This window comes from Leucopleurus acutus (genome assembly GCF_964270905.1).
Source record: "Leucopleurus acutus genome assembly, chromosome: 9".
NCBI classification, from domain to species: domain Eukaryota; kingdom Metazoa; phylum Chordata; class Mammalia; order Artiodactyla; family Delphinidae; genus Leucopleurus; species Leucopleurus acutus.
The window spans coordinates 76,132,658-76,147,193 of NC_139144.1; the positions used below are offsets into that span (position 1 = coordinate 76,132,658).

Sequence of the window (14,536 nt, forward strand, 5' to 3'; positions counted from 1 at the left end):
GTTGCTATTGATGTTGTCAAGCTATGTTCTATTTACAGTGAATAATTGTGTTTTACTATAGGCATGTCAGCATCGCTCTAATTCGGAGATAATCTGCTGTACAACTCCTTCACTACAACAGCTGAACCTACAACTCCCCCTGAAAACCAAAGCCTTTTTCATGTTAGATGGGATCCATTCCAAATACTTTGATCTCATTTATGTACATAATCCTGTGTTTAAGCCTTTTGAAAAGCCAGTGATGATCTCAATAGGCAGTAAAAATGTACTGGAAATTAAGGTAAGAAATGCTTAAAATCATCTCTCAAATCATCAACTTGCACCTAATTGACTTCATAGCTATGTGAATAAAATTGTACTTGGTCATTATCTTCTACTACATCGGCAAATATCTAAGCTCTGAGAAACAAATCTTTTTGACATAAGACTAAAAGGTATGTATAATCACGAACTGCTTTTTAATGAAGCATTTAAAAACTCTTTCTTGTGTATATATTAAAAAGTAGTAAATGTGAGACACAAATCCATTAAAGTTGCCTATGATGTATTATTCTGCCAACGTTATATATTTCCCTGGACACCTAAATGTGCTCATTATAAGATAAAAGGTAAGAGTCATGAAAGTAAACGCATCAATTGTAGTTCTGTACTTCCTTCTAATTTGGAATTTTGTATCTGGGTGTGGTTATCTCTAAGCTGATTTATAAATGGAGCTGGATTTCCTCTACCTCAGAAATATATTAGCTTCTAAATATAATTTGATTGGACAATAACAAATCATGTTTTCTAACCCAGCCTGTTGCAAACAAAGAATACTAAAACCCAGAGAGGTTAAGTGGTTTGACAAGTGATCAAATCGTGGCAAAACAAAGACTAGAATACAACTCTTTTATGTTGCTTCAGTCACTTTTACTTCAAATAGTAATAAAAGAGGCAAAATGATCAAAACTTTAATTATCTGTAGCCCCAGTCTCTAGAAACAACAAAATATTTATGCTTCAACATGATGTTTTAGGCATGCAGGATTTTCCCCCTGAAAGATAGCCTGAATGCAAATATGAACAAACACAAAGTAATACGATAGTCCTTGTTTAGATGTAATATAAATTCCCAAAGACCATCTCCATCTAAGTAAGAATATGTTTCTACTAAAATTTTTCTGCTTTTTCAACAAGATTTTATCTACAGCCAAACCCATGCACCCGTTCGTACTCATACAAGTTTACTAACCTCGCAACTGTGTTTTGTACAATAATTAAGCAAGCCCAGCGTGAAATTAAATGGAAGCCTGCTTCAACGAACAGCATGTTTACCATAGCAGAGTTCTTTCATCTGCTTCTTTAATTAGTTTTAGAAAGGGAGAAAGAGCTTTTATCACTTCTTTTTTTTTTCAATAAAATTAATCTAGTGTGACCTTTTGCTTTCAACAATTACTGTGTTTGCCATTTGAAAGATTCCATTTGATTTTTCTTGATGAAAACAAAGGTTTATTTGCAAATATTTTTACACCCAGATAAACTCTATTTTTCTGTTCCTGTATCTATGATGGAAGGATTAGAGAAGAATGGTTCTTTATCTACCCTTTCAAGCAGTCTTATATGGAGGAGAAAACTCCTTTTTCTGTAAATTACATACCCATTATTCAATGTCCTACAAAATTGTTGGACCAAGAAAAGTATGATTTGACATAATCCTCAGCCTTTCAATGCTGTTCCCAACCTGGCCCAAGAGGCGTCTGGAAACAGACACAAGAGACTTTCTTTTCTTGCCTATATACAGAATGACTCTTTTCTCTAACAAGGGTCTAGCACCTGTCATGTCACAGAGTGGCAATCTGGGGAAAAAAGGAACAGTTTTGGGGGACTATTTTGGTGTCATGATTCAGTCTTCTCCCATATTCCATTTTACGTATGTGTAAGAGGAAATCTAGTATAAGAGAATCTTTGTGTGACAGCAATTTAACCCTTTATCAATTTCTAAAGTTGATCACATTAAAACCTCTGCCTCTCTGAGGGCAGAAACAAAGAAACATAAAGCAAGAGAAAAGAAAAGAAAAAGCCTCTTCTGGACAAGCAGTGAACTGTTTTTTATCAAAAGAAAGGGTGTCATTTTATTTCATGTTGTGCTTGTTCAATTACCATTCAAAACATGAATGTGAAGTATGTTTGCGTTCCGTCAGTGAAAACACTATGGAGAGAATTGAGTTTAGAGTGAGATTTGCTTCTTGTTGCCAGGACGAGTTCGTGCTCCTCAAGCAGCCATGCATACAAGAATTCCTTGGCTAAAAAGAGACTGCGATAGTTTCCAGCCCTAGTTGTGAGAATTGGCTTAGTCAATAGTTGGTGTAATGATTACACCATGGCCAAGAGGGTCAGCCAAGTTTGGATCAAGAGAACATAATAGAGATCGGGGATCAGTCATTCCTCAGGACTAATCAGAAACCCCATTAATGTGGGAGGCAGTTTATATCCAAGGCTTAGGGACCAGCTGTGGACAGTGGCCATCAGAAGTAGACATCTTGGGACTTCCCTGGTGGCGCAGTGGTTAAGAACCTGCCTGCCAATGCAGAGGACACGGGTTCGAGCCCTGGTCCGGGAAGATCCCACATTCCATGGAGCAATTAAGCCTGTGCACCACAACTACTGAGGCTGCGCTCTAGAGCCCGCGAGCCACAACTACTGAAGCCCCTGCGCCTAGAGCCCGCGAGCCACAACTACTGAAGCCCCTGCGCCTAGAGCCCATGCTCCACAACAAGAGAAGCCACCGCAATGAGAAGCCCACGCACCCCACAAAGAGTAGCCCCCTCTCACCGCAACTAGAGAAAAGCCTGTGCACAGCAACGAAGACCCAATGCCACCAAAAGTAAAAAATAAACAAACAAATTTATGGAAAAAAAAAAGAAGTAGACATCTCTTTAGGAGTACACATTAAGGTACGGTGTTCATGTCAACAACAGCTCACATTTGTGTGGAATTTTAGTTAACACAGTACTTTGACATATATTGTTTCATTTGAGACTCATGTGGACTTGTGAGGTTGGGAGGTCAGTGATAATCATCCCCATTTGTAGATAAGTAAACAGATGTTTAGAAAGATTAGGTAATTTGTTTTGGGTCATCTAGGGAGCAAACAGCATAACTAGGGCTCACACTCAAATTTCTTGATTCCAAATTTGGTCTTCTTTCTACTACATTACAAAGGCTTTCATATTAACTTTCATTTCATGAATACCAAAATACCTTTCATAATAGAGAAATTTTTTATCATACGGTACATGGATAGCTGTACAATCCTTTAAGTGAAATAGCTCTAAACTCTAAAAATATCTAAAAGTCAATTCTGTTGAAAGAAACCCTGAATTTTTTCCTAATTATCTTACATGACTCTTTGTTCATGATCATATTTTATGGAAACTAGAGAAGCACAGTATTTAATGCTGGAACTAGGACTGCCTGACACTGCCCTGGGGCTTCATCTTATTCTGGAGCATACAGATATACATGGTAATAGAGATGCTTCAGAAGTCCAGTTTGGAGAAGTTGGCTAAAACAGGAAAAGCAGCAGGAAGATCATCTAAGTCAGGGAACAGGGGCTCAGGCTACGATACTAGGAGCATAAGATCAAAGGCTGAGAGCTCAGCTAGAGGCCCGTGTCAGTTTCTGGGCATCAGAAGGATCTAGAAGGGAGAGTAGTTCTGAGCTAACTCAGTCTACCTGCTGCCCAGAGCCAGCTAGAGTTTTGTCTTCCTCCCACTTCTGACTAAGATACCTGCAATTGTAGGCCCAAACCCATTCACAACCACCGTGAGGCCAGTTCTGTCTCCAGACAGGGTAGAAATGAAGGGCTGTTTTCTTAGAGGTCATTTGGTCCAGTGTCAAGACCTATTCTTATTGATGGTGCTCATAAACTAGTACAGTTGACCCTTGAACAACACAGGTTTGAACTGTGCAGGTCCACTATACGTGTATTTTTTTTCAATAAATACATACTATAGTCCTATGTGATCCATGGTTGGTTGAATCTGTGGTTACAGAACCTCAAATACAGAGGGCTGACTGTGAAGTTATACGTGGAATTTCAACTACACGGGGGTCAGTGCCCCTAACCCCCCACGTTATTCAGGGGTCAACTGTATTTCCCTGTGCTACACACTTTAATATGCATTCTGTGGGGGGAAAAAACCCATATTCCAGGGCACATAGACAGCACCTGTGGTATCCCAGTGCCCCAAGTAGCCAATGAAGAAACCAATTTAATTTTGGTTCATCCAGCTTTCCTCAAAAGACCTGGGAACTTTTTTCCCCAAATGCCTGTTAATGTCCTGTGGAGTTAGTTTTAAAGCTTTCTGTGATGGTTCTTTGGCCTAGTTCCCAAGCTGAGGGGGCTCATATCCTCTGGATAAAGTGTAAATGTCCCTCCACCACCACCCCACCTCACTGACTTTCTATTGCCAGCCTCCCTGGACCGTGGCCTGGCTGAGTCCTGCTACCATCCCCTCCATGGCCTTAACTGACTTTCCCAGACTCAACATTGTGGCCCCCTGGAGTCATGAAAACTTGCAAGACCCTGCCTGTTATAATGCTATTTTTCAAATCCTACCCACTTCCACTCCTATCTGCTCTGCTCTGTAACCAGCTCAGACATGGGTTCCCAGGCCTGAGTCCTAGATAGAAACATGTCATACCTGGCCAGAGTTCAGAGGAAATGGACAAGAGACATCCTGATATGACAGAGGAGTAACAGTTTTTCACTTTAGAAATATATTCATTTAAACATTACAGTGAGGGGAAGAAACTCTTACTCATCTTTATATTATAGAGTTTTGTCTAACACACAGTAGTAGATGATAAGTAGATTTGTATTAAATGGAATTGATTTGCTTCACGACCAAGTCCCTTATTGAACCTTAGTTCTCAATGTGTAAAGCAGGAATGACCATAATACCTACCTCAGGGAAGTATCTTTGCAGGATAAAATGAGATAATTATAACTCTAAATTGCTCTATGGGCGTAGGGGATTAAAGACCAGAAAGCTCCTTTTATTTTGCTTTATTTAAAAACCTATGTATTACTGTTTTAATGACTGAAGAACTAATCCAATTTTGTAAATATGTTCTACTATTTAATAATAGCTAATATTAATAATAAAAAGTAAATAATAAAATTTCTAAACATAAACATTTTTTTCCACAGCTCGATAAAGCTATGTTTATTTTAAATGACAAAAACCAGCCTATACCTTTTTTTTTTTCCTGATTTGGTCCCCTCTGTTATATAGTAGTGGGCTTCCAGTATCAGTTTTTTGATATCTTGGATTGTAAATTTTGTAAATAATCACTATACAGGGCTTCCCTGGTGGTGCAGTGGTTAAGAATCCGCCTGCCAAGGCAGGGGACACGGGTTCGAGCCCTGGACCGGGAAGATCCCACATGCCGCAGAGCAACAAAGCCCATGCGCCACAACTACCGAAGCCTGCGTGCCTAGAGCCCGTGCTCCACAACAAGAGGAGCCACCGCAATGAGAAGCACGTGCACTGCAACTAAGAGTATCCCCCGCTCGTTGCAACTAGAGAAAGCCCTCGCGCAGCAACAAAGACCCGACGCAGCCAAAAATAAATAAATAAGATAAATTTTAAAAAAATAAAATAATCACTATACATATAAAGCTGATATTAATTTCTTATGTAAGTCACTAATTATTATGCCTTTCTTAGTAGGCACAAATGAAAAGGGGTTTCGTTGTTCAGCTTTGTGACCTGTTTTTGTTTTAGATAAGCTTTCATGCAACATCCTAGGGAGCCCTGAGCCTAAAAGAAGGAGTATTGGAAATGTAAACGCAGTATGTTCATCCCTTCCCCCAGCCTTCATCATTATCTAAGCAAGCAAGATACATTTTAGTCATTCCCTCATAAATCAAGCCCTCCAGCTCTTTAATCTCTTTCCTTTGTCATTCCCTGAATTTCCTCCAGTATGTGAGCCAATGCCTTAGCCCTCCTCAGTCCTAACCAACAAGTTGTCATTTGAAGCCCCAAGGTGACTTATTAGATTTATGTGCTTCTACGTTGACTTGCCCTGTGGGGCTGACCTGGTTCAATGGAGTACACATACTGCCTCTAGAAATATCGTAAGGATAGACTTTGTCTATATCCATTTTTTTTTAACTCCAAATTCATGTTAGAAAGAAGTATTTTCTTCCAGCTTCTTTTCCGAGAATATTTGACCTAGCAATGTATCGAGATCCATATGAGACAATGTATGTAAAACTAGTTTGCCAAGTGTTAAAGGTCATGTAAAACAAAGTGGGAAACAAAGGAGCAGTACTGTATTTGTAACTGGCTGCTCTTTGTCCCTAAGAAAAATGCTAATAAGTTTTGATATCTCTCTCTCCTCAAAATAATGACTTTTTAATAAATAACCATACTTGGACTTCCCTGGTGGTGCAGTGGCTAAGAATCTGCCTGCCAATGCAGGGGACGCAGGTTCAAGCCCTGGTTCGGGAAGATCCCACATGCCGTGGAGCAGCTAAGCCCATGCGCCACAAGTACGGAGCCTGCGCTCTAGAACCTGCGAGCCACAACTACTGAAAACCGTTCACCTAGAGCCCGTGCTCTGCAACAAGAGAAGCCACCGCAGTGAGAAGCCCGCCCACCGCAACAAAGAGGAGCCCCCCTCGCCGCAACTAGAGAAAGCCCACGTGCAGCAACGAAGACCCAATGCCAAAAAATAAATAATAAAAATAAAATAAATAAATTTTTAAAATAATAAATAAATAGCCATACTCATTAAGTCTTCATATGAGAAATTGTGCCACTTCTTTACCAAGGCTAATTATTGGTTTCTTCAACAAAACAGTGATATTTTAAATACCTAATGGTGACTTCAATTAACTAAATATGTCAAATTGAACAATGTTTTTAACGCCTTCATGTAACTATATATTGTTCAAAATAATGTAATCATGGGCTTCCCTGGTGGCGCAGTGGTTGAGAGTCCGCCTGCCGATGTAGGAGAGGCGGGTTCGTGCCCCGGTCCGGGAAGATCCCGCATTCCGCGGAGCGGCTGGGCCCGTGAGCCATGGCCGCTGAGCCTGCGACTTCGGAGCCTGTGCTCCGCAACAGGAGAGGCCACAACAGTGAGAGGCCCGCGTACCGCAAAAAAAAAAAAAAAAAAAGAGTGTCAGAAAATCATGTGCCTTGGTAAACAACATGGCCTGTGTTTGCAGTATATTAAATTCCTTCACAATTGTTTGCATTCCTGCAAAACTGTGAAGTGTTAACAAGCTCCTTTTTCTTTTTCTCTTCCAGGGAAACGATATTGACCCTGAAGCAGTTAAAGGTGAAGTGTTAAAAGTTGGAAATAAGAGCTGTGAGAATATACAGTCACTATCTGAAGCCGTTTTATGTACGGTCCCCAATGACCTGCTGAAATTGAACAGCGAACTAAATATAGAGGTGGGATTCCTGCTTTCCTCTCATGATGTAAATAAAGATGCCAGCATAATTATGTCACTTGCAGGCTTGACATGAATCATTAAAGCTCATTTGTCTGTTGGCTTTAGCTCATCATCTCAGCCTTGCTTCTTAGTTGTTATTTTAGAAATAGTGAGGTTTTTGTTGCACTGTCTCCTTCCCAAGCTTCAAAGGGTAGACCTCAAAAGCCCTTGCTGGACACGCTCCTCTCCATCATGCCACGTTCTTGCCGCAATTTTCTGTAATTCTCAGGAGGGATAAGGACACATTCAATAGGGCCCTTTCCCCACCTCTCACCACTCCAAGAGGCCAGAGCCAACAAACTACTGCCCGCTACAGTGATCTCAAATGCAGAGACCCATAAGTAAAATAATATGTATGCACTGGATGAAGTAAAATAAGAATTAAACTATTTTACAGTAACTTCTTTCATGTAAACAGCTAAATCATATAACTGGGAACCGGAGTGAGTGATTTTTTTTTTCATTCTTTTTTTTTTAACAGCTTTATTGAGATTAATTCACATACCATACAGTTTATACATTTAAAGTATACAGTTCAATGGTTTTAGGTATATTACATTATTTTTTAAATTATGGTAAAATACATATAAAATTTGCCATTTCAATCATTTTTTAGTGTACAACTCAGTGGCATTAATTACATTCACAGTGTTGTGCAACCATCACCACTGTCGAATTCCAAAACGTTTTCATCACCCTAAACAGAACCTCTGGAACCATTCAATAGTACTGTCACAATCGCTCCTCTTCCCCAGCCCCTGGTAACCTTTAATCTACTTTCTGCCTTTATGAATTTGCCTACTCTAGACATTTCGTATAAGTGAAATCATATAATATTTGTCCTTTTGTGTCTGGCTTATTCTACTTAGCAAGTTTTCAAGGTTGATCCATGTTGTAGCACGTGTCAGATCTTCATTCCTTTTTAAGGCTGAATAATACTCCACTGTATAGATACACCACATAAGGCTGAATAATATTCCACTGTATAGATATACCACATTTTGTTTATCCAAGAATGTGTGATTTTTAAAGGGTTCCTGAAGTTTTCCCAAAAGTTATGAAATGGGAATGTATGAAAAAATTTAAAAATCAAAGAAGGCTGGGACTTCCCTGGTGGCGCAGTGGTTGAGAATCTGCCTGCCAATGCAGGGGACACGGGTTTGAGCCCTGGTCCGGGAAGATCCCACATGCCACGGAGCAACTGGCCCCGTGAGCCACAACTACTGAGCCTGCGCGTCTGGAGCCTGTGCTCCGCAACAAGAGAGGCCACAACAGTGAGAGGCCCGCACACTGCGATGAAGAGTAGCCCCCGCTGGCCGCAACAAGAGAAAGCCCTCACACAGAAACGAAGACCCAACACAGCCAAAAAAACCTAAAATTAATTAATTAATTAATTTAAAAAAAAAAAAAAGAAGCCTGAATCATGAGATCAGAGTTTGGAATTAAAAGGACCAGAAATCCTAAAAATCATACCATGTTAGAGCTGGAAGGAACGTCAAAGACTTCTTCTATGTATCAAAACTGAAATAAAAATATTCTGAGACTTTATTATCCCATCATAATAATAATATGATTACTACTTATGGGGAGTCTCCTGTGTCCTCTACCCTACCCTCCAGGACAGAATTAATGTCCTGTTGTCTCTTTTTCTTATTATATGTTCATACTTCTACAGTACATACCATAGCGTACTATAATCATTTATTTTTGTGTTTGTCTCCCTTTCATACTTCAGTTCCTCAAGGTCAGAGACTGATTTTTATCTTTTTACCCCCTAATACCTAGTTATAAGTACAAACAGCTATGCATAATGTAAGTACTTAAGTGATTAGTAGCCCCTAATTATTTGAACACTGAAACAGAATTGAGGAATGTCTTAATACTCTGAAGGCAGTTATGCTACTTCTAGAACGGTAATAACCAGGTAGTATTTTGAGCCCAGGGAGACTGTGATTCAACTGTGTAGTGTATTTTGTATCTATCATGGCTAAATTCTGACTTTTATTTGTCATTTTTAGTGGAAGCAAGCAATTTCTTCAACCGTCCTTGGAAAAGTGATAGTTCAACCAGATCAGAATTTCACAGGACTGATTGTTGGTGTTGTCTCAATATCAATAATACTCTTATTATTACTTGGCCTTTTCCTGTGGCTGAAAAAGAGAAAGCAAATTAAAGGTACATTTTTTGGTTATTGTTTGTTTTAAAGGAGTTGCCTTAAGAATACAGTCGTTACAGTTTAAAATTGTCATAGACTCATGTGTGCGGTCTTATGCAATCCATAAAACCCATGTGTTCTGGTCACTGGGTCAAAGACTACTGGGATCCATGATAGCCAAGTCTTTAACGAGCTCTTTCTCTCTTTCTGTTTTAAGATCTGGGCAGTGAATTAGTTCGTTATGATGCAAGAGTACACACTCCTCATTTGGATAGGCTTGTAAGTGCCCGAAGTGTAAGCCCAACTACAGAAATGGTTTCAAATGAATCTGTAGACTACCGAGCTACTTTTCCAGAAGGTATACTTCAGTTTATTGTTCTGAGAAATACCTATACATATACCTCAGTGGGTTGTGTGGCATTGTTGTTTATTTTTGGTTTTGCCTTTATATTTTTATAAAAATATAAAAGAAGTATTCACCTCTTCTTTGGCCAAAGAAGTATTTAATTTGACACAGAGTTACATGGCTCTTATTTTAAAATGAACTCATTTACATGTTATATGAGATTTTTAGAGTCTTTAAGCTCTGTTCTCACAAAAAGGTTCATTTTAAAATCATTTGAGCAAAGATAAGGTGTTTATCATCTGAGTGCAATGCTAAAAAATTGTGAAGCTGTCTTTAACAACCCAGGAAGAGTTAAGATAGGAAACGTATATTTATTGAAATAGAAGTTGGTACAGCTACATTTTTTTACCCGTTGATCCTCAAACATTTAAATTATACTTTTAGCCCTCCTTTGAAGGATTCTCAATGAACTGTTAGTACTCAGCTTTTTACCCACAGCATCCCAGGACTTGAATATATTTTGAGTCTTATCCAATAAAAACCTTCAATTATGCTATTTAAAAGGGAGGGTTAACATCATCTGTTTTGCAAAACATTAGACCTAATAATTGTCAGATTAGCCAGAGCATTTCACATTGTTTTATTTAAAATCTCCTGGTAAAAGCAAAATGTCTGTATTGTATCTGCTCCATTATCTTTAGAAGTTACAGGACGTGAGTCAAGTACAAGCATTTTCCTGGTTGAATATTTACCAGTGGATAAATAAAATGAGTCACAGACAGTTGAGGATACTGCAGAACTTAGAAGTTGCTCATCAAAACAAGTACAAGAGCAATGAGTCACTTACCATTTTAACTTTTTCAACACTTACTGCCTCTTACTTTTTCAAGTTTATGTTAGTTCTATAGAGATGTTCTATAGACACTGTTAATATTGTCTTTTCCCACGTGACTCCCTTTACCTTTAAGAATCCAAGCCCTTAACAACATGGACAAATCAAATCCAGTTTATAGTTTTGAAATTTAGATCTGTTTATTATTTTATATTCACATTTAATGGCTCTAATTTGAGATCTTTAGAATTCACAAGTAATTTCTTTAAAGAAGCACATTTAATCTTCCTTCAACCTCATTACTCACCAGACCTCTGTCATCATTGCTAAGAAACTTGAGTTTCATCCTCTTTCCTACATTGAACCTACTCCTTGGAGATATGGAAAAATAAAATAGGCAAAAGAAAGTTATCCAGATAGAGTAATGAGGAAATGCACAGCCAGCACCTAATAAAGAGGCACCTACAGAGCTTCTCTCTCTGTGTGTGGTGGGGACAGCATCCTTATCAGTCTTTCATGCAGACCTAGAATTCTCTGTGTGTCAGACCAGAATCACACACTGATGGTTTAAATTGGTTTGTGTGCATGTTTGAACTTAGTCCAAAGGTCAGTACAATTTCTATGCCAGAGGATTTTTTCCTGTGCCTCATCAAGGATTTCCCTTAATCTCTGCACCTCTGAAAATTTAGAACCCTGATCTCTAGGTGCAAAGGTTTGAGAAGTGAAGACAAAGGAACTGAGTTTAGAGAGGTTCATCCGCATTTCCATCCCCTAGGAAAGGTTTGGAAACCCTGACTCTGGAATTAAAGGAACAGACACCCAGCTAGGCTCCTTCCTTCCCTCACCCATCCAACATCTCAAGCACTCCCCTGATGTTCTACATCCTTCTTTTAAGGTTGCATCTGTCTCATTTCCAGCTAGTGATTACTATAACTACAGGTGGTCCCAAAGCTTTTCTGGAACCACTGTTGAAATTTACTGCTCTGGACAAATTGATGTATTATCCAAACTTCCAATGTGGCAGATACTAAACATGTTTAAGTGGGCTTAGGAATACTTAGGGTACCATCAACTTTCTTTTTAACGATCCTCTCTTAAGTTCTGATTTTCCTGCTCCTTTGCAAAGGAGCTTTTTGTGCTAATGCGGACCCCCTCATAAGCCTCTCCCCTCTCCCTGTGTTATATACTAATACATTTCAATACCCATCCTAGTTAGTCTTCAAGTCAGTTGCTGCCAGTATAATGCCCTCTCCTTGACATGTATGCATTCCCTTTGGAAAGGGCGAAGCAACTGGTGGCTTTTTTGCCTTATCTGGCATTAAGAAATGTATTCTCAGCCCCATAATTCCCTACCCCTGAAATGGAAAAGATTCACCTAGAAAAAGGGAACCTTGCTTGAGGCTCTTACCGTTTTGGTTATAAAGATCAATTTACAAGGAATGCTGATCTGATCCCTTTCCAAGTGTCCTCAAGTAAGCAATGAGAATGGCACAGTAACCCAATTCTAATCTGCTTTCTCTAAAGAGTGATAACACTAGATCTGCTGCCATCACCACAGTATGGAGAACTTACCACGAATGTGAAAAACTTTCAGTTCTGAAATTTTAGCCATTGCATATTTCTAGTCGTTTGTGTGTATGGGTGTATATTTATATAGAGAGATATAGATATATAATATTTCACTTTACATATTTTTCATTGACCAGGAATCCACATAGGTTTTGAGCAATACTAATTCATTCCATTAATAAACACTAGTCTCTCAAAAGGCATCTTTTTTCATTTTCTTATAGTTGAGTTGGATTTTTGTGGGAGCCAGGCAGTTGCTTACTATTTTTGCTGCTTTGCATTCTTAAGAATATAGTATATTAAAAAACAAATCTCAAGCTTGGGTTTTTGCTAAGAGAAATGTCTAAGGAAATGAAGAGGGAAAACAAGCTTTCAAAGTTACTGCTTAATATTCTTACAAGAGAATCAATAATTTTTTTTTAAACACACACACGCATACCTGTATCTTTCCCCAATTTTATTAAACCAATTCCTTTGTAAGGGTTTTTCCTAGCCTCATTCAATGATACAACCATCATTTCTTTAAATTTAAATTTAAACTTTGGTTTTGTTATTAATTCAATTTGCTGCCCCTGTTGCAGTCCCCACTAAGTGAGGTTTCACTATTGTTTCTAATAATTTTGCTTTATCTTGCAGACCAGTTTCCTAACTCATCTCAGAATGGGTCATGCAGACAAGTGCAGTATCCTCTGACAGACCTATCCCCCATCCTAACTAGTGGGGACTCTGATATATCCAGTCCATTACTGCAAAATACTGTCCACATTGACCTCAGTGCTCTAAATCCAGAGCTGGTCCAGGCAGTTCAGCACGTAGTGATTGGGCCAAGCAGCCTGATTGTGCATTTCAATGAAGTCATAGGAAGAGGTAAGTATTTCCACTCAGCTTTTTGTTAAGCACGATTTTCCAGTAAGCATTTTATCTTCTGCCTTTGCAGATTAGGAATTAGACAATGGTGAAAGCAACTGACAGAGCAGTGATAACAAGTGCACTTGATTTCTGTTCTGCAGACATACAGCCCTGCAAATCACATCCATGGGGATTCGTCCCTGTGCATGGAGACAACTTGATAATCTCCCAAACGTATTAGAAATAAATCACATTCCTCCCTCACCTTTTTCATAATGACAACTATAATTTCTTGAAACATGCCTTTTACTTCCTTCTAAAAATCATTCTGTTAAGTTCCAATATTTTTACTCCTATCTCCTTCCAGTCTTTCTCTACCCTGAGAATAGTGACTAACTCTATGAAGTCCTGGTTTATAGCAGTTTGTATACTGCTGGACAGCATCAGGAGACAGGGAATTTATAGCCTTCCCTTGATCTGAAGCAACATACATCATCACTACAATGCACTCCAATTTCTTTATACAAAGAGGAATGAATATTTGTAATAAGCCAGCCAGAGCAGCAATAACAGCTAGCGTGTACAGTATTTGAGGAAATATTGAGCAGGAAAAGAAACCAACCGGAAGCCAGGAAATGAACTCCACTCTTCCCTTTTTTTCTAAAAAGCTTTTACCTTTAATACTGAATGGCCTCTGATCCCTGTTTATTCAGTGTGCGCTGCAAGAGGTAGCAGAGACATCAGCCAGCATGATGCAGAAGAAGCTGATGGGACAATTTGCCTTTTGTGTTCACGAGGCCTTCCCATTTTCCTGTGAAAGCATCAACACATTCCTCTATCGCATACTCCAGATTTTAATCCTTAGCATGCTCCCCTTCCCAAATAGCAGCTTCGCTGTTAACAAACGTGTTTCACATCAGAGTAATATATAGTTCTTTTACCAGCCTGTAAATCCTAGTAATTGTACAAGTTTTAGAGTGTGTGGCTTCACTAATTATGTTCTAATTCTACATATTGTAAAATTAGTATTTTATCATGAAAGGTGCTAAAAATGGCAATTATCTCTCTTATAAAGTAATAATCATGAATGATTCTATAAGTATTAACTATTATTTATTTATATGCTTTCCCCAGTAGAACGTGAGCCCTCAAGAGCATTTATTTAGTCATCTTTGCATTACAAGAGAGTAGACTAATGCCCAACACTCACATGCTAGGCACTCAGGGGGTCTTGGCCAGCTGGACAACTTAATGACTTACACAGCTATCAGACATTTGGCACCTCTGGGGAAAA

At 38.9% G+C, this 14,536-nt stretch overlaps 1 protein-coding gene across 4 annotated transcripts in view; it reads left to right on the plus strand.

Annotated features, from left to right (window-relative positions):
• The window catches only part of MET (MET proto-oncogene, receptor tyrosine kinase), a 128,099-nt gene that overhangs the window by 94,061 nt on the left and 19,502 nt on the right, over nucleotides 1-14,536 (plus strand). For all 4 annotated transcript variants that reach the window (XM_082845889.1, XM_082845890.1, XM_082845891.1 and 1 more), the window contains 5 exons: nucleotides 62-280; nucleotides 7,304-7,450; nucleotides 9,510-9,666; nucleotides 9,864-10,004; nucleotides 13,030-13,260. In XM_082845889.1, the coding sequence (XP_082702015.1) occupies nucleotides 62-280; nucleotides 7,304-7,450; nucleotides 9,510-9,666; nucleotides 9,864-10,004; nucleotides 13,030-13,260 (895 nt within the window). The remainder of the gene's footprint in view (nucleotides 1-61; nucleotides 281-7,303; nucleotides 7,451-9,509; nucleotides 9,667-9,863; nucleotides 10,005-13,029; nucleotides 13,261-14,536) is intronic.